This window comes from Heterodontus francisci, chromosome 6 (genome assembly GCF_036365525.1).
Source record: "Heterodontus francisci isolate sHetFra1 chromosome 6, sHetFra1.hap1, whole genome shotgun sequence".
Classification (NCBI taxonomy): domain Eukaryota; kingdom Metazoa; phylum Chordata; class Chondrichthyes; order Heterodontiformes; family Heterodontidae; genus Heterodontus; species Heterodontus francisci.
In genome coordinates, this window is record NC_090376.1 from 69,428,034 (window position 1) to 69,447,477 (window position 19,444).

General features: G+C 42.1%; 1 protein-coding gene across 4 annotated transcripts in view; it reads left to right on the plus strand.

The window, feature by feature from the left end:
* Positions 1–16,488, plus strand: part of LOC137371372 (E3 ubiquitin-protein ligase RNF149-like) — an 88,344-nt gene extending 71,856 nt beyond the window's left edge. The window contains exons 7-8 of one of the 4 annotated variants that reach the window (XM_068033859.1): positions 214–406; positions 10,644–10,714. In XM_068033859.1, the coding sequence (XP_067889960.1) occupies positions 214–406; positions 10,644–10,675 (225 nt within the window). In that variant the 3' untranslated portion in view covers positions 10,676–10,714. Of the gene's footprint in view, positions 1–213; positions 407–1,144; positions 9,955–10,643; positions 10,715–15,465 lie in introns of those variants that run through there. The other 3 variants (XM_068033860.1, XM_068033862.1, XM_068033858.1) reach the window with 3 other exon arrangements.
* Positions 16,489–19,444: the final 2,956 nt, after the last annotated feature.

Sequence of the window (19,444 nt, forward strand, 5' to 3'; positions counted from 1 at the left end):
TGTCCCAAACTCTGAAGTTTTCTCCTTAAACTCCTCTGCTTCTGCACATTCCTCTCTTTCTTTATGATCTTCCTAAAAACCTAACTCATTTGGTTGCCTATCCTAAAATCTCCTTCGGCTCAGTTTTTTTGATCATGCCTCTGAAGAGCTGTGGGACATTTTTCTACATTAAATGTCTTTTGTTGTTATCTTTATTGATTATATCTGTGCTAGGTGGATGCACATGAAAATGTTGAAGTAGTTATACCAGAATCAGTGCCTGACAGCATTCCAGTTGGCAATTCAAATGTTGTTTTACAAGAAGGAGCAGGAGCTGAATCAAGCATCTTCCCAAACTCTCCAACCTTTGAGTCACTACAGCATGATGATAGACTAATGGAAGAGGATGAAGCTGCAGCTTTAATTGGTAAGTATTAAAGTTCAATGTTACTGACTAGAATAAATTCACCTTCAAGTGAGGCCTACCACAGATTATTGACATAAAATAAAAGCATGTGGGAGTTGCTGAGAATACAGGCATTGACCTGGATGATTCTGTGCTAGTGGTCACATGCAGGTAGCTGTGGCTTGACATAGATGTATTAGCAGAACTAGACTGTACAGATTGTGTGCTACCTGAGATCCACACCATTGTTTTCTTCTTGCGAGTCTTGCACAGTCCGGTGCAGTATTAGGGGTCACTGAATGCAATAACAATTTTACACAGATTTCAGCAATTTGAAGCTCACCTGTCACTACAGACATATGATAACCTGTCTCCTCTGAATCACCTGGTCAATATAAGCATTAAAAATGCATGTTGTGCAATGCATGGGCCTTTCATGTAATCCAGGAAATAACCAGCTTAACGCATGTTTTACATTCCCCCTTGACAGTGATTTGGAAGCATGTGCTCTCTATGTTGTTCATCTTTGCCCCAAATGTCATTTGGCTGTTAGAATTACCTCTAGCAATAACTTCCAGGTTTATAAGACTTACAGTCTGGCTGATCACTATTATTGTTACTGAGTAAAATCTGTGACTGAAGGATGAAGGAAAACAAGAAATAAATGAAGGAAAATTCATGGTGAAAGTAAAACCAGACCATTGTGTTCCGAAGAAGGGTCACTGACCCGAAACGTTAACTCTGCTTCTCTTTCCACAGATGCTGCCAGACCTGCTGAGTGAATCCAGCATTTCTTGTTTTTGTTTCAGATTTCCAGCATCCGCAGTATTTTGCTTTTATTACATTGTGTTAATATAGTAGTCAAAAGCTACAAGAACAATAGCATAGGACAATATTATTAGACAGATAATGCCAAAATCTGTACACCTCATGAGCAGTAACTTTTAATGAACTTCTTTCCGTCATTTGATAGGAAGCTTGTTGATAAAATGAAGGTCCACAAGAGTGTGGTAGCATGGATAGGAATTAGGTTAAAGGAGAGAAGCTGATGAGTAAAGCTTATTGAATGTATTTCAGCCTGGAGGAATGTAAACAGTAAGGTCAGTATTGAGTCCTTTACTTCTCCCTTTCTCTTCCTCTCTCCTTGGGTATAAGGAACACCATAATAATAACTGTAGGCGTAAAAATGGAAATGTGTTAACTGAAGATGACTATATGCAACTTGAGGAGGGAATAAATAGGTTAGTAGGTTAAACAGATAAATGTCAGATCAAATTTAGTGCAGAGAAATGTGTGCTGATACATTTGGAGAAGAAAAATGGCGTGATGTGCACAAAATAGCAAAAAAGGATTAGAGGAGCAGAGAGACTTGAGGGACCAGTTAGGCAAATCTTTACAAATCTGGGGACAAGTTGATAAAATTGTGTTTTTTTTTTAGAAATAAGGTAATTTTCAACCTATATAAATTATTATTTATATTGGATGCCTTACTTTAAGATAGCTCTCATGACCGTGCACAAGAGATTCATTAAGATAATACCAAGGATGAGAGGCTTTAACTATGAGGAGATGCTGGAGTATTGTTTTCATTATGATAAAGAAGCTAAGAGGAGATCTGAGGAATTGTTCAAAATTATTCGTAGTTTTGATGAAAGGGTATTCCCATTGGTCAATGAATCAGTAACTAGAGGACATAAATTGAAGATCATCACCCAAAGAAGACAAAGAGAAGTTAGAAATTATCATTTCTGTAGAGGGATCTTAGGACATGGATTGCTATACGAAAAACAGTGGTGGAAGCCAATCCATGATATCTTTTAAAAAGGAAGTGGATAAGTATTTGAAAATTTAAAAAAATAAAAGTTATGTGGAAGTGCAGGAGTATTGGATTGTTCACTTATAGTCACACAGGCATGACTATTAGAATGGCTTCCTTCTGTGCTGTAAATTCTTTGATATGCTGATTCACAAATTAAGAAAAACAATGTCATAGGGCCCAATTTTAACTCTGTAGTTGAGTTAAGATCGGGCCCTATTATAGTTTCAGTTGAAGCAGAAGGGTTAGGTTGATACGGCCAAACTTTAACCTGCCCGAACTATTTCATATTGTAAAGGTTTTTTTATATTACAACTATGTTTATTAATATAGATAACAAAAAAATTACAATCTATTTAGACGAAATATGCAGTTGGTACTGAATAATACATTTTATATTTTAATTGACTTGGGTCAGGATTTTCTGCCAATACAGAGGTGAGAAAGGAGGCGGGCACATAATTTCACACTGCTGGCCAGCATGCTAGTTTGCTGGCACCATCCGACACCGAGCCATTTTGCTGGAGGCTGGTTTGGGGGCAGAACAGTTACCTGCCCGCAAGCAGCGGGTAGCTTATTAAGGTCATTTAAAGGATAATCATCATAGACCAACTGGAATTTTCCAGTCAGCCTGCGCAGGCCCCCCACGCATCAGGAGCACAGCAGATGCCTGAAGGCGGTCTCCCAGTGGCAAACCGGGGGGGCCAGTGGGAGGTCCCCCCCAACCTCTGCCGATGTGCCAAGCTGTGGTCACAGGCTGCCCTGTGGCGGGGTTTCCCCTCCACAATGGTGGCCCAGCAGCTGTAGCCATTTTTCATTTCAAATTTCTTAAAGTTGCTGAGAGAAGTGCCCTCTCTCTCCCTTACCTGCAACAGCAGGCTGCAACTCCTTCTGTGCGTGAGGGCCTCCCACTGGCCCTTCAGCTTCAAGGGCTCGTCCGCCATCCTTAATTTGACAGTGAATGTGCCCTCTGGCCATTCCTTGGCCAACAGGAAAATCACTGTTGGGTGACTGCTCTGAATACAGTGTGGGGTCAGGACCCCCATTTGACACCGATGTCGGGGTCACAACCCAAAATCCTGCCCAAGGAATTCAAATTATAATGTAGAAATATAAATGTTTCAGTTTACCTCTGTGATCTTTTAGTTGATACTTCAGTCAAAGCTAGATTTATATCATTTGACATTTTATGCTGAAATTCAACCTCATTTTGTGTATGTTTGAAGCAAACTTTTAAAGAAATTTTCAAATACTACAAAAATGAAAATGGTCGTGTATTAATTGCATTTTTCAACAACATGACTATCTTTAATTATGTCCATGCGGGGAGAAGAAAGAAAATAGGAAACTAAGCATGAAAGTTCTAAGAAAAAATGTAATGCAGTACACATAACAATACCTAAACTACTGATCACCCAATTTGTCTACCTGGCTCCCATGTTAGTTGATATTGTTAATGATTCTCTTTTCTCAGGTTCTTTTCTCCTTCAAATCTGCCATCATCACCCCTCCAAAAAAAAAACTCGTGGCCCCACTGACTTTGCAACTGATGCCTCATCCCTGACCTCTCTCTCCTCTGCAAAGTCCTTGAACTTGTTGTCACCTCCCAAATCTGTGCCCATTTTTCCTGGCACTCCATGTTTGAATCCACTCCTGCCACAGTAGCTCTTATCAAAGTCAAAAATGACATCCTATGTGACTGTGACAAAGGTAAACTATCCCTTCTTGACCTTCTCAACCTGTCTGCAACCCTTAACACTGTTGACCACACCATCCTCCTCCAATCATTGCCCAGCTGGGGTGGGCAAGCATCGTCTGGTTCCATTCTTATATATCCAGTCATAGCCAAATAATCACCTACAGTGGCTTCTCTTCCCATTCCCACAGTGTTACCTTTGGTGTCCCCCAAAGATCTATTTCTCATCTGCATGCAGCCCCTCGGCAACGTCATCCGTAAACACAGGGCTGAATTTTGTGGCTGGTGGTAATGTCCCGATCAGAGGCCCGGCAGCTCAGTAGCCTCGGCAGCATTACTGCTTGTTGTGGCCACTACTGAGGCTGCAACACGACAGAGAGGGTGCCTGAATAACAGGGCACCCTCGAAGAGGGTTAAATGCGGTTGGGGGTAGCTGGGGCCAGGCAAGCAGACCCAGCAATTGGGGAGTGTGGATCATTGAGCAGCAAGAGTCCCATTGTCGCAAGGGTGGCCCTGGCCACTGGGGGGCCCCATGTGGGTCATGTGGTGCCCATAAAGGAGGGCCCTCCCCTCCAGAGCCCATTGCGAGGCCGCCAGGTTTCACCGGGCAGCCTCCACACATGGGGGTAGGACCTTCCAATACGGGCAAAATGCCTGCGGAATTGAGAAGTGGCCCTTAATTGGCCACTTAAGTGATTCAAATGGCCACCCAGAGGGTGGCCGAGCCGCCAGCTTTCCTGCTGCTGGCAATATGGCATGGTGGCGGCAAGACATTAGGCTCCCATCCCGCGCCTTCCCCAGGGACGTTTGACAAAGTTATTGACTCAGGCACAGACATGGGGACAATTAATCAGTGTATAAATTATATAACCAATCTAATGCCATCGAAACACAGGCCAATTTAAAACACATTTCTGCCGATAAATAAAGTAGCCAAGCATACAAACATCAATGGAGAGCAGCACAACTGTATAAGCTAGCTAGCAAGTAAACTAGTATACAATGCCAATGCGAATTACATCCAAACATACAAATTAGGAGCAGGAGTACGTCACTGTATGATACCTGGACTACAGAGGTTAAGTTACAAGGAGAGATTACACAAATTAGGCCTGTTTTCACGAGAATTTAGAAGGTTAAGGGGTGATCTGATTGAAGTCTTCAAAATATTAACAGGACCAGACAGGCTAGATAAAGATAAACTATTTCCACTGGTTGGAGATTCAAAAACTAGGGGGCATAGTCTAAAAATTAGGAGCAGACCGTTCAGGAGAGATGTTAGGAAGCACTTCTTCATGCAAAGGGTGGTAGAGGTTTGGAATTTTTGTTAAGCAAAGATATTAAGGGATATGGGCCAAAGGCAGGTATATGGAGTTAGGCCACCGATCAGCCATGATCTCATTGAATGGCGGGACGGCTCGAGGGGCTGAATGGCCTACTCCTGTTCCTATTTTCCTATGTTCCCTCGAGCCTGCTGCGCCATTCAATAAGATCATGGCTGATCTGAGTGTAACCTCACCTCCACATTCCTGCCTATCCCCAATAACCTTTCACCCCCTTGCTTATCAAGAATCTATCTACCTCTGCCTTAAAAATATTTAAAGACTCTGCCTCCACTACCTTTTGAGGAAGAGAGTTCCAAAGACTCACGACCCTCTGAGAGGAAAAATTTCTCCTTGTCTCTGTCTTAAATGGGCGACCCCTTATTTTTAAACAGTGACCCCTACTTCTAGATTCTGCCACAGCAGGAAACATCCTTTTCACATCCACCATGTTAAGACCCCTCAGAATCTTCCATGTTTCAATCAAGATGCCTCTTATTCTTCGAAATTCCAGCGGATACAAGCCTAGTCTGTCCAACCTTACGTCATAAGACAACCCGCCCATTCCAGGTATTAGTTTAGCAAACCTTCTCTGAACTGCTTCCAACTCATTTACATCCTTCCTTAAATAAGGAGACCAATACTGTACACACTACTCCAGATGTGGTCTCACCAATGCCCTATATAGCTGAAGCATAACCTCCCTAGTTTTGTATTCAATTCCCCTCACAATAAACAATAACATTCTATTAGCTTTCCTAATTACTTGCTGAACCTGCATACTAACCTTTTGTGATTCATGCACTAGGACACCCAGATGTCTCTGCATCTCAGAGCTCTGCAATCGCTCACCATTTAGATTTTTATTCTTCCTGCCAAAATGGACAATTACACATTTTCCCACATTATACTCCATTTGCCAGATCTTTTCCCACTCACTTAACCTATCTATATCCCTTTGTAGCCTCCTTATGTCCTCTTCACAATTTACTTCCCTACCTATCTTTGTGTCATCAGCAAATTTAGTAACGATACCTTCAATCCCTTTATTCAAGTCATTTATATAAATTGTAAAAAGTTGAGGCCCCAGCACTGATCCCTGTGGCACACCATTTGTTACATCTTGCCAACCAGAAAATGACCCATTTATGGCTGCTACTCTGTTTCAAGTTAGTTCGCCAATCTTCTATCCATGCCAAAATGTTACCCCCTACACCATGAGCTTTTATTTCCTGCAATAACCTTTGATGTGGCACGTTATCAAATGTCTTCTGGAAATCTAAGTGCAATGCATCCACTGGTTCCCCTTTATCCATAGCACCTGTTGCTTCTTCAAAGAACTCCAATAAATTGGTTAAAAATGATTTCCCTTTCTCAAAATCATGTTGACTCTGCCTGATTACCGTGAATTTTTCTAAGTGCCCTTCTATAACGTCTTTAATAATAGCTTCTAACATTTTCCCTGTGACAGATGTTAAGCTAACTGGCCTGTAGTTTCCTGCTTTCAGTCTCCCTCCCTTTTGAATAAAGGAGTTACATTGACTATTTTCCAATCAAATCGAACCTTCCCCAAATCCAGGTAGTTTTGGAAAATCGAAACCAACGCATCAACTATCTCATTAGCCACTTCTTTTAAGACCCTAGGATGAATTCCATCAGAACCCGGGGACTTGTCAGCCTGCAGCTCCAACAATTTGCTCAGTACCACTTCCCTGGTGATTGTAATTTTCTTGAGTTCTTCCCACCCTTCCATTTCCTGACTTACAGCTATTTCTAGGATGTTGTTTGCATCCTCTGTGTTGAAGACTGATGCAAAATACCTGTTCAATTCATCTGCCATCTCTGTATTTTTCCTTATTAATTCCCCAGACTCACTTCCTCTTATGATCTGTCTTTATATTTCTCGCCAGCTTTCTCTCATACTCTAATTTTTCCCTCTTTATTAATCTTTTAGTTGTTTTTTGCAGCTTTTTATATTCTCTTTAATCTTCTGACCTGCCACCCATCTTTGCACAATTATATGCTTTTTCTTTAAGTTTGATATTATCTCTAACTGTTTTAGTTAACCATGATGGTGGGTCCACCCCTTGGAATTTTTCAAATGCCACTGCCCCACGAACTGGAACCCACTTCTCCCACGCCAATCTTTGAGCCGCGCATTCATTTCTCTAATCTTATTTGCCCTACTCCAATTTGCATGTGGCTCAGGTAATCATCCAGAGATTACTTTTACTGTTCTATCAACAATACTTTTGTTGGCTGAATAGAGCTAGCTACACCATGTCATGGTGTAGATGAACCTTATCGGATGACCTCTGTGGATTCACACTGTGTCAGGAGTGCAAATTCATTCAATAAACTATGAAACCTAAGGAGAGGATTGTTATTGTGGTTACTGAGGTGAGGCAATAGAAAAATCAGCAATAGGAAGATGGACCATTTTTTACACTGCTATTGTCACAAGACAGTTTAACCCGTGATGGTCAATGTTTGTGCAACGTCTCCACCTGTGTGTAATATGTGTCTGAAGACAGGGCAGCCAACAAAAGGGCAGTGATCTCCAAATCAGGAGAATTTTATAGCATGAAGCAGATAGTAATTCAGAAGAGTCATGTAAAACAGAAAAGCAGAGTGGGACAGGAAGGGACAGAGAGATTGATAGTCGGTAGCCAAGACTAGTTTATTCATCTTGACAGGCTGTTAAACTAAGTCCTGGATTCTAAAATACAGAAAAAACAGAATCTCTCATGGACAAAATGTAATTTGCTCACTAAAGCTAGTGACAAAATTATATAAACACAATTACAAATAAAGAGCGTCCTTCAGTTCCTCCGGGCGGCGCAGTGGTTAGCACCGCAGCCTCACAGCTCCAGCGACCCGGGTTCAATTCTGGGTACTGCCTGTGCGGAGTTTGCAAGTTCTCCCTGTGACCACGTGGGTTTTCGCCGGGTGCTCCGGTTTCCTCCCACAGCCAAAGACTTGCAGGTTGATAGGTAAATTGGCCATTATAAATTGCCCCTAGTATAGAAAGGTGGTAGGGGAATATAGGATTAATATAAATGGGTGGTTGATGGTCGGCAGAGACTCAGTGGGCCGAAGGGCCTGTTTCGGTGCTGTATCGCTAAATAAGAAAAATAAAAAATAAAGAAAAGCGATTTTCTTAAATTCGCTTATGTCTATATCTCAGTCTATCACTGTCGATTCCGATTCAGCTCTGATAAGATAATAACAAAAAGCTTTTCTGCAAAAAGTTGAGCAGTTGTTACAGCATGTATTATTCAGTTAAAAAATATTTAGTCACTATCTGTAAGTTTGTACTCCAGACTAACCAATTTCTGTCTAAGCCAAATATATTACCTATCAACAAAGGTACACTTTTAACATAATGTAATTATATGATACAGACATCTTTCAAATGACATAGGCTACTCAGGTTATCTACCCTCCGACTGGATAGTAAATGAGGCAAATTGCGGTTACTGATCTTTGACAGACTTGCAAAACTTGCCCTTTAATCCAATTCACAGCAAAAAAAAAAATCAGTTAATGTCTATTTCTAAAGTGATCATCGAAATATAATAAATTTTTACTGTGTCTTCCCTGATGGTTTTTAAAACTGAAAATGCAGCTTGGATTTTATTAAGGAATTGTAGAAAGTTCATCATAGATTAAATTTTATTAAAGCTATCCATTACATTGTACTTACTAACTATTGTATGTGGGTCAGTAGCATCCTATTTTTGCCAATGTCACTCAGCCCCATTACACCGCACAGTGCTGACTTCTGGAGATTCCTTGGATTTTCTTGCCTGTTTTCCCCTCAGTACAAGTTCTAGAGCAATGTGATTCCAAATGGATAGCAGCGGAATTGCGACATTTATAAAGAAGTAAAATTCCAGCAACTTTTGACATGTCACTGAGCTTGTGACCCAGGTGAAAGTAATGCATGCCAGAGAGTAGAAATTGAGACATTTCCTAAATAACTTATGACATTTTAAAATGAGTTTACACAATGCAAGCCTTTAAACTTGCATTTTAAAATAACCTAGCTGCTAGGTTATTTTAAAACACAAGGGGCTGAATTTCACGAGTGCACCGCCGATTGTGGCAGTGTGCTTTGAAGATGGCGGTCCGCCCTTGCGGATCACCCGTCGATGAGCCCCCGCTATATTAGACGCGGGGCTCATTATCATCACGGCGATGCATAGCCGCCCCCCATAGTACGTGGCGGGAGACAGGACATCCGGCACCATGATGGACATTGGCTCAGCTGTGTAGCAGGTGGTGGGGCCCTATTTAAAGCACCCCAGCACCTGCTTCCTGACAGCTGCTAAATGAATGCTTACCAGTTTACTGAAGAGTGGGGCTGCTAGCAGTCTGGCAGCAAAGCCAAAAGTGCTGGAGCCTGCTGAGTTTCTCCAGCACTTTCTCCTTTGCTGCCACATACTTACACTGCTTTGTCCCAATGTCCTGTGCAGCTGAGATCCTCTTCTTCCACTCAAGTGTAACATTTCTTTTTGTAGGTATGCTGCACCTGGGTGAATAATCTTAATTTTGCACATACCAGAACGTGAGACTGAATTGCATCATAAATGGCAAATACGCTATCAGAAATAAAAGCATAATTTAAGAATATCTACATACTATGGCCTTTTAATTACCTGTATGTGAAAAGCTGCAGGCTAATATGCATTTGGAATCTGTATTAATTTCTTTGCTAACTGTTATGTGAAAAGACATGTAACTGAAATTAAAAGTACTTCTTAAAGAACCAGGAACATATTTTTTTATTCTAGCTGCACTGCAAACCAGAAATATTATATCAGTAAGTATGATCAGCTGCTGCAGAAGCAAAGTGTACATGAACATTTGTCGATCTGTCATAGATGGAAAAACTAGGACAACAGATTTCCTCACTAGTCCTGCATTAGTTTTCAAACATGTGCAAGAAAAACCTTGCAGCCAGAAATTAGACAATTACTGTTTGGAATCACCTTTACATTTAAAGGATCAGAGCAGAAACCGAAGATGACAGAGGGGTGCTGTAGGATGGCCCCACGGTTTAGCGATGCCTCACTGTTCACTCTCCTCCAGGCTGTGCGGGCAAGACAGGAGGTTCTTTTCCCCAGCGATGGTAAGAAGATGCCCTCAGCCAAGTAAACAATGCTGAGCGGTCTTTATGGAGGGAGGGCACACAGTACCTCCCATCATGCCTGCAGAGCTGTGCCCCCAGTAATCCCAACCCCCCTTCAAGTATGCAGAGATGTGCCCCCAGTAATCTCATTCCCCCCTTCAAGTATGCAGAGCTGTGCCCCCAGTAATCCCATCACCTCCCATCTCCCTTCAAGTATGCAGAAGGAAGACACTGGTAGACAGAGACTTTCCTGCACTGTCCGATTGCTTCCTCTTCTGCTGTCCCGCCAGCTTCACTCATTCGTGAACAGGACGGCAGATGACAGACGCCTGTTCAGCGAAAAATATGGAACTGAGGAGCGACGAGCAGCAGATGCATAATCAGGCAAGTTATACACAGTAATAGGGGTGCCGCCACTGAGCGGTGGGTGGGGGGTGGGGCGGGAACCGAGGTCCCACCGCCACCGATAAAATGGGGTGGGACATACCTGGCGTCTGGGATTGCGCGTGCCTCTCCCACTAGAATATTCCAGGTCCCCCACCAAGACCCCCGACGTTGGAGGGCTGGCAAAATTCAGCCCAAGCTTAAAGACTTGAAGCAGGGGTGTCCAACATTTTCGCGTGGGGAGCCACATTACAATTTTTGTCTTAACATAGGGGGCTGGTAAGACCATTTCAGAAAGATAAAGGCATGAAAAATGTATCTTAGTATTAATCAAAACAACAACAAAGGTGCATTTTTTTGAAGAAACTTTAAGTGAGAAGACTAATTCATTGACTTGATTTCTGGTCGCTATGTTGGACACTGATTTAGTGAGATACCTGGCAATTTTTTGCTTGCACAAGTAGTCAATGATTGCCTGCACACATGTTGTAGCAATGCAGAGTATTCTGGATAGATGTCTTTTTTTTTGCACCTGAGGACTATATATCACAAACTGCAAGAGAAGAAATTCGTAAATGTTCAATGCATCATGTTACTCCCAGCTAATGGACTTCATTCTTCACTTGTGGTTATTACATCAAGCTTCTCCCACAGATTTTCTCGCACTTTGTTAAAGGAGCAAGGGGTAATTTTAACTTGGTGTGATGGTGTAAAATGGGTGATAGGAGGGTTTTAAGCCAATGGAATTAAAAATCAGGATAGATGTAAAATGGGCTGCCAATTCACTATCACCAGTTTCACATTGTCACATAAAGTCACAATTACCCCCAAGATGTCTTCTACATACAGCAAAATCATAAATATGTTGATAATGATTTTGCTACATGCAGTGCACAGAGGCACTCTTTCAAACAGATAGCAGATTTGCATGCTGAGTATGTAGAATCTATTAAAGTGGGCCAATTTTGCGGGGTGGGTGGATGGATTGGGAGGGTGCGGTTTACAGCGAACTGTTAGTGGTCGCCGGTTTTACTCCTGTGAAGCTGACATCAACTTTACACGCAGATTAGTGTGGAAATCCTGTGGTTGCAGTCTCTCACTCAGGACTCTGACACAAGCTGCACTGTGGCTACTCCCAGAACCGGCAATCACTGAAATCAGTGAGAATTTCAACTTTCTTGACCCTCACATCGTCGTTAGAACATAGAACAGTACAGCACAGTACAGGCCCTTCGGCCCACGATGTTGTGCCGAACCTTTAACCTACTCTAAGATCAAACTAACTACCTACCCTTCATTCTACTATCATCCATGTACCTATCCAAGAATCGCTTAAATGCCCCTAACGTATCTGCTTCTACTACCACCGCTGGCAGCGCATTCCACGCACCCACCACTCTCTGTGTAAAGAACCTACCTCTGACATCTCCCCGAAACCTTCCTCCAATAACCTTAAAATTATGCCCCCTAGTGATAGCCCTTTCCACCCTGGGAAAAAGTCTCTGACTATCCACTCTATCTATGCCTCTCATCATCTTGTACCCCTCTATCAAGTCACCTCTCATCCTTCTTCGCTCCAATGAGAAAAGCCGTAGCTCCCTCAATCTTTCTTCGTAGGACATGCCCTCCAGTCCAGGCAGCATCCTGGTAAATCTCCTCTGCACCCTCTCTAAAGCTTCCACATCCTTCCTATAATGAGGCGACCAGAACTGAACACAATATTCCAAGTGTGGTCGAACCAGGGCCTTATAGAGCTGCAGCATAACCTCGTGGCTCTTAAACTCAATCCCCCTGTTAATGAAAGCCAACACACCATACGCCTTCTTAACAACCCTATCAACTTGGGTGGCAACTTTGAGCGATCTATGGACATGGACCCCAAGATCCCTCTGTTCCTCCACACTACCAAGAATCCTGTCTTTAAGCCTGCATTCCGCATTCAAATTCGACCTTCCAAAATGAATCACTTCACACTTTTCCAGGTTGAACTCCATCTGCCACTTCTCAGCCCAGCTCTGCATCCTGTCAATGTCCTGTTGCAACCTACAACAGCCTTCCACACTATCCACAACTCCAGCAACCTTCGTGTCATCGGCAAACTTGCTAACCCAGCCTTCCACTTCCTCATCCAAGTCATTTATAAAAATCACAAAGAGCAGAGGTCCCAGAACAGATCCTTGTGGAACACCACTGGTCACCGAGCTCCATGCTGAATACTTTCCATCTACTACCACCCTCTGACTTCTATGGGCCAGCCAATTCTGTATCCAGACAGCCAACTTTCCCTGAATCCCATGCCTCCTTACTTTCTGAATGAGCCTACCATGGGGAACCTTATCAAACGCCTTGCTACAATCCATATACACCACATTCACTGCTCTTCCTTCATCAATGTGTTTTGTCACATCTTCAAAGAATTCAATAAGGCTTGTGAGGCATGACCTGCCCCTCACAAAGCCATGCTGACTGTCTCTAATCAAACCATGCTTCTCCAAATAATCATAAATCCTGTCTCTCAGAATCTTCTCCAATAATTTGCCCACTACCGACGTAAGATTAACTGGTCTATAATTCCCAGGGTTATCCCTATTCCCTTTCTTGAACAAGGGAACAACATTTGCCACCCTCCAATCATCCAGTACTACTCCAGTGGACTGTGAAGATGCAAAGATCATCGCCAAAGGCGCAGCAATCTCTTCCCTCGCTTCCCGTAATATCCTTGGGTTTATCCCGTCTGGCCCCGGGGACTTATCTGTTCTCATATCATTCAAAATTTCCAGCACATCCTCCCTCTTAACCTCAACCTGTTTGAGCATATCAGCCGGTTCCACGCTGTCCTCACAAATGACCAGGTCCCTCTCACTGGTGAATACTGAAGCAAAGTATTCATTTAGGACCTCCCCTACCTCCTTCGACTCCAGGCACAAGTTCCCTCCACTATCCCTGATCGGCCCTACCCTCACTCTGGCCATCCTCTTGTTCCTCACATAAGTGTAGAACGCCTTGGGATTTTCCTTAATCCTACCCGCCAAGACTTTTTCATGTCCCCTTCTAGCTCTCCTAAGTCCATTCTTCAGTTCCTTCCTGGCTACCTTGTAACCCTCTAGAGCCCTGTCTGATCCTTGCTTCCTCAACCTTAAGTAAGCTTCCTTCTTCCTCTTGACTAGCTGTTCCACATCTCTTGTCATCCAAGGTTCCTTCACCCTACCATCCCTTCCCTGCCTCATCGGGACAAACCTATCCAGCAGTCGCAGCAAATGCTCCCTAAACAACCTCCACATTTCTGTCGTGCATTTCCCTGAGAACATCTGTTCCCAATTTATGCTCCCCAGTTCCTGCCTAATAGCATTGTAATTCCCCCTCCCCCAATTAAATATTTTCCCATCCCGTCTGCTCCTGTCCCTCTCCATGACTATAGTAAAGGTCAGGGAGTTGTGATCACTGTCACCGAAATGCTCTCCCACCGAGAGATCTGCCACCTGGCCTGGTTCGTTGCCAAGCACCAAGTCCAACATAGTCTCTCTCCCCTCTAGTCGGCCTATCTACATATTGAGTCAGGAAACCTTCCTGGACACACCTGACAAAAACTTAAAACCTTGAACTTGAAACCTTAAAAAGTTGCACCTTGTTCATTCAGGTGTAACAAGGTTTTTAATAGTGATGTGATTAATAAAATTTGCTGAATAGAACTGGCCCTGAAAAATAATTTTATCATCATGGAGTACTGTTCAATGCAGAGTCATGGGTCCTATACCACCGTCATGTACGCCTTCCAGAGCGCTTCCATTAATGCTGCCTCCGCAACATCCTCAAGATCCGCTGGCAGGACCACATCACAAACATTGAAGTCCTGGAAACAGCCAGCATCACCAGCATTGGGCGGGTCACATTGCCCAGATGGACGAGAGTCACCTGCCCAAGATTGTGTTTTATGAAGAGCTGACGACTGGCAAACATCTCAGGGACTCCCTGAAGAAGTCCCTCTCTGTGTGCTGCATTGACCATCGCCAGTGGGAAGCGCAGGCCATAGATCGTGATGCCTGGAAATGCTACATCAGGAGGGCTACAGACACCTTTGAGACTGAGTGAAGAACCAGCATGAAAGAGAAAAGGAGGAGAAGTATAGATCCAATTGCCCCCAGCAGTGACTACACCTTCAGTTGTACCTGCTGTGGGAGAATCTGCCCCTCACGGATAGGCCTGACTAGCCACCAGCGGCCCTACAACCGATGACTACAACTTTCCCAAAACCTTTGTCAGCGAAGAAATGCCAACAAGATTTTTTTAAGCTAAATTGTTTTAATATCTTAGAAAACGTTTTTTCAGAATGTTTTACCTTCTACTTTCACCCCATGTGCATGTTCCAATCTTTAATTTTTGTGTAAACATTTTTTAAAAAGTTTTTTATTTTAGTGCTTTTCTCGTCTGTGAAAATCCTTTAATGTGATTGGCTGCTTGGATTGCCTGTTGACATCATTCCAGCTCCATGCTGTGAATGCCCAGTAAAGAACACTGCAATCAATTGCAGTACCACTGCATGTAATAGAGGTGAAATTCTCACCAGAGAGATTGCTTGATCTCTCACCAAGACTTGCTTTGTCGTCAGTGGCAAGTGCCCTTGCTTTGCCGCTGACCGTAGAATCTGGCCCAATATATAGTTAGCTTTTTTTAAAACTTAAGGCTTTGCGTCTTGCTAGAGTTTTATACTTTCTCTCCTTCTATTTCTAGAAGCGAATTTAGAAAATCAAACAAATAGTGACAGTTCGTCTTGTCCCATTGGATGTCCAGATGCCAGATGAATATTTCTGAAGAAAATAAATTGGAAATCGGTTTTGATTTTAAAGCACAAGAAAGGCCATTGTGAGTTCTTGGAACAGAAATGAAAACACTGTTTAATGTGTGCAACAAAATACTAGATCATGCATTTCTAATTCATTTCATTGCAGTTCTAACTGATTAAAATAACCTTAGCCAAAATGGAAAAAAATGGATATGCTTTATAGAGGTCACTATGTTGATTTGGTAACGCATGGGGACTCCTGCTTAGACACAGCAAAATTCCTGTTCTTCCACTCTTTAAAAAAAAAGGTACTTTGATCTTATGGTGTGTTTACTGAAACTGGAATTTACAGCTTTCAATCACTGTTTGGTTACAAGTGTGCCCCTTTTGTCTTCATATATTATTCTCTGTAAGTACTGTGCAGCCTATAAAATATATTTGTAAATATGCTTATTTTCATTGAATTTCTTCTTAGCCAATTTTTCAGATGTTTAGAGAGTTAAAGAGTTACTTGTCCTGTACTTAGTTGTCAGGTGGTGGTATTGTCAATGACTTTAATCGAACTAGTAATGCATAATGTTATACCGGAGCATTAATCTATGGTACTGGTTTGGTCCTCAACCTTTACTTGGTGTTTAGTCGTATTGTCTGTAAGTATCCATTCCACTTTAAAGATATTGTATGGTAATTTAATTTTTGCATCTGTAGTGATAAACCTCTAATGGCGAAATTAGTTTTCTATTAAAATGCACTAAAAAGATTGCAGAATTTTTAAAAAATCTGTTAAACTTCTAATTATCACAGCTGCCATAAAAGACTTCATATTGTAATTGGATCAGAATATATTTTGCAGAGTCCCTGTTTGTGGTGTTGAATTCTCTGTACTGCAGAAATGTCATGGAACAGATGTTGAAAATTGTTTGGTAAAGATTTCCATAAAAATAATTCTAATAAACTTACGAACCTCAGTAGTTCTGAAGCAGTGATGCAACTTTATCAATTTAAAGCTAATTATTATGTCCGTTATTGCAATACCGTGTTACCACATCATATAAAAGAACTAAAGGACAGGACTTGAAATTGGCAATGTTTTCTAATTAGGCCAAAGAGTATGATCTTACACTTACACTTCTTTTAAGTGTAAAAAAGCAATAAAGCCTTGTGCCTTATGCCAACAAAATAGAGTTTATAATCTATAATAATTTATAATTCTCAAATCCTCTTATTTATACAATGATTTGGACATCAACCTGGAAAAGTATATTAATTTTAGGAACTCTTGTAATAGAATACAAAATTCTATTATTTTCAAGTAATTTCAAAGCAGGTGTAACAAAACAATTAATTCCTAATTTTTATAAAATTATTCAACGTTAACTGCATGTAATGGCATGAATGTTGCAAAAGTATGGAATTGTAAGGAAATTTTAATCTGATCTGCAAGTTACACAGCAGACAATTTGCTACTATTTTATTTTTTATGTGAGGCCCAGGTCAAACCAGTGAAGTACCAGGAGTCTAAAAAGTACGAGGGTTTTTCAACTTAACAAATGAAATGCCAGCAATACATTGTGACAAGATGCAATTTGTTGCAAGGAAGTTGCAGCAAGACTCTACTTGCCTCCAGCTTCTTTAGAGGAATTTCCTTCAATCTGCCATTTTACTTCATTTTGTGCCTGGCCAGCTGTGTAGTTTAAACATGTCTGTTGTAAAAGCTCCAGGGTCAATTTGTGATAATAATTGTTGCAAATAAGCTTAGGTATTTGCAAGGGTTTTAAAGACTAGCCCCTTAGTGAATTTATATGCACGCAATAAACACACTTTGAGCTGTGCATTATATCAGATTTTAATTGTACTTTTCAATTACAGTGTGTTTTTTGAATAAAAATATTTGTTCCAACATACACATTTGAATTGGTCATGGACAAGGATAAATTCTAGGCCTACAGTCAACATATCTTTTTACCTCTTCAATGTCCCTCATAATTTTATGATTTTACCCTTCCCTCTTAAACATATACTGGGATGTGAAGCCTGGCTCGGATATAAAATTAAAACCTGACCCGGGCCCGACCCGACCACAGCCAACCCAAACCCAACCCGAGCCTGAGCCCTTTAATTTTCTTTTGTGCCCGACCCAACCTGACCCGACACAAATCTCCTTCATCTGTTCCGGCAGCAGGCTATTCCTGCAGCTGGAGTTGTGGGGAATAATGGGTAAGCCTGATCCCATGACTTCCCGGAAGCAGTGTCCAGCCCCACCCGACCCGAGCCCGAATGGCGGACTCAAACTTTCGACCCGACCCGACCCGACCCGTACACGACACATGTAATTGAGTCTAGTTGGGTTCGGGTCGGGTAGCCAGGCTTTACTGGGATGTAGTCTTCATTTTTTCCATTGTCAGTTTTCATTGTATGGTCTTGGAAAATGTGGCTCTGCCTATGATTTGGCATCACAATCAAGTCCACCCTTGTCCACATGTAAGCATTCCATCAGTCACTAGTAAGTAATCTGGCATAACAAATCTGGGAGTTAATAAAACAAGAAATGCTGGAAATACTCAGCAAGTCTGGCTGTGGAGAGAGAAAAGTTAACGTTTCAGGTCGGTGACCCTTCATCAAAACTCTGGGAGTTTGTATGTTTGAGGGGAGATGTTTTTTAGATTAGATTAGATTAGAGATACAGCACTGAAACAGGCCCTTCGGCCCACCGAGTCTGTGCCGAACATCAACCACCCATTTATACTAATCCTACACTAATCCCATAATCCTACCAAACATCCCCACCTGTCCCTATATTTCCCTACCACCTACCTATACTAGTGACAATTTATAATGGCCAATTTACCTATCAACCTGCAAGTCTTTTGGCTTGTGGGAGGAAACCGGAGCACCCGGAGAAAACCCACGCAGACACAGGGAGAACTTGCAAACTCCACACAGGCAGTACCCGGAATCGAACCCGGGTCCCTGGAGCTGTGAGGCTGCGGTGCTAACCACTGCACCACTGTGCCGCCCTTATGTGGTGGAGGTGGGGGTGCAGCTGTAGTGGCAGAGGGCGCACCTGTTCAAGTTGTTGCCCTTAGGATAGGATATTAAACCATGTTCCTCTATGCTCATTTCCAGTGGTTTACCTGGACATTAATGCTGAAATTTTCTGCTTCTGCACTCACCATCCATTCATTTTAATGAGAGTCATAAACTAGCGAAACTGGAAGCAGAGAACTCTGGCTTTAAATCCTATAGCATTATTCAAAGATAAATGGGGAATACACCTAGTGTCCTGTTGCTCCTTCCTCAATTAACATCACTGAAAAGAACAGAGTAAACACATCATTCAATTCACAACTGTTTGTAGTATCTTGCTGTGTGTAGAATGCATCGTTCAGTTCAGCTGAAATACAAGTTTGAGAGCAACACATAAAATATTGTTATGGCCAGGTGAGAAATGTATCTAGGGGTCTTTTACTGTCTTCACCTGGTCTTATTGTAACAGGGTTTAAATTTTAAACACATCGTGTTTTAATGAATCCTTGTTCACTTTCCAATTATAAGGCAAAGAAATGAGCATAAACAGCCTTTCTTAGGTTTAAAGAAGAAAAGTAAAATTTATTAAACCTTAAACTTAAACTCTAATACGGTTAAGGCCTACTGACAGACAACGCACCCACGCTAGTATGCACATGCAATACACGCATGCAAATAGGGACAGAAAAGAGCAGAAGAAAAATAAAATGGAGAGGTTTGAGGCAATATCTGAAGAGTTTCTTGTTTACTGTGCTTCGAGCTCACTGTAGTCCTTTTGTAAGTAGTTTTGCTTTTCGTTGGGGCCTGGTATTCTTCTCAAACCTTGTTTACTGTAGGAGACTTTTCTCTCTTGGGGTTCATGTATCTTCAGTGGTTTCCAAACCTGGTGAGAGCGGGATG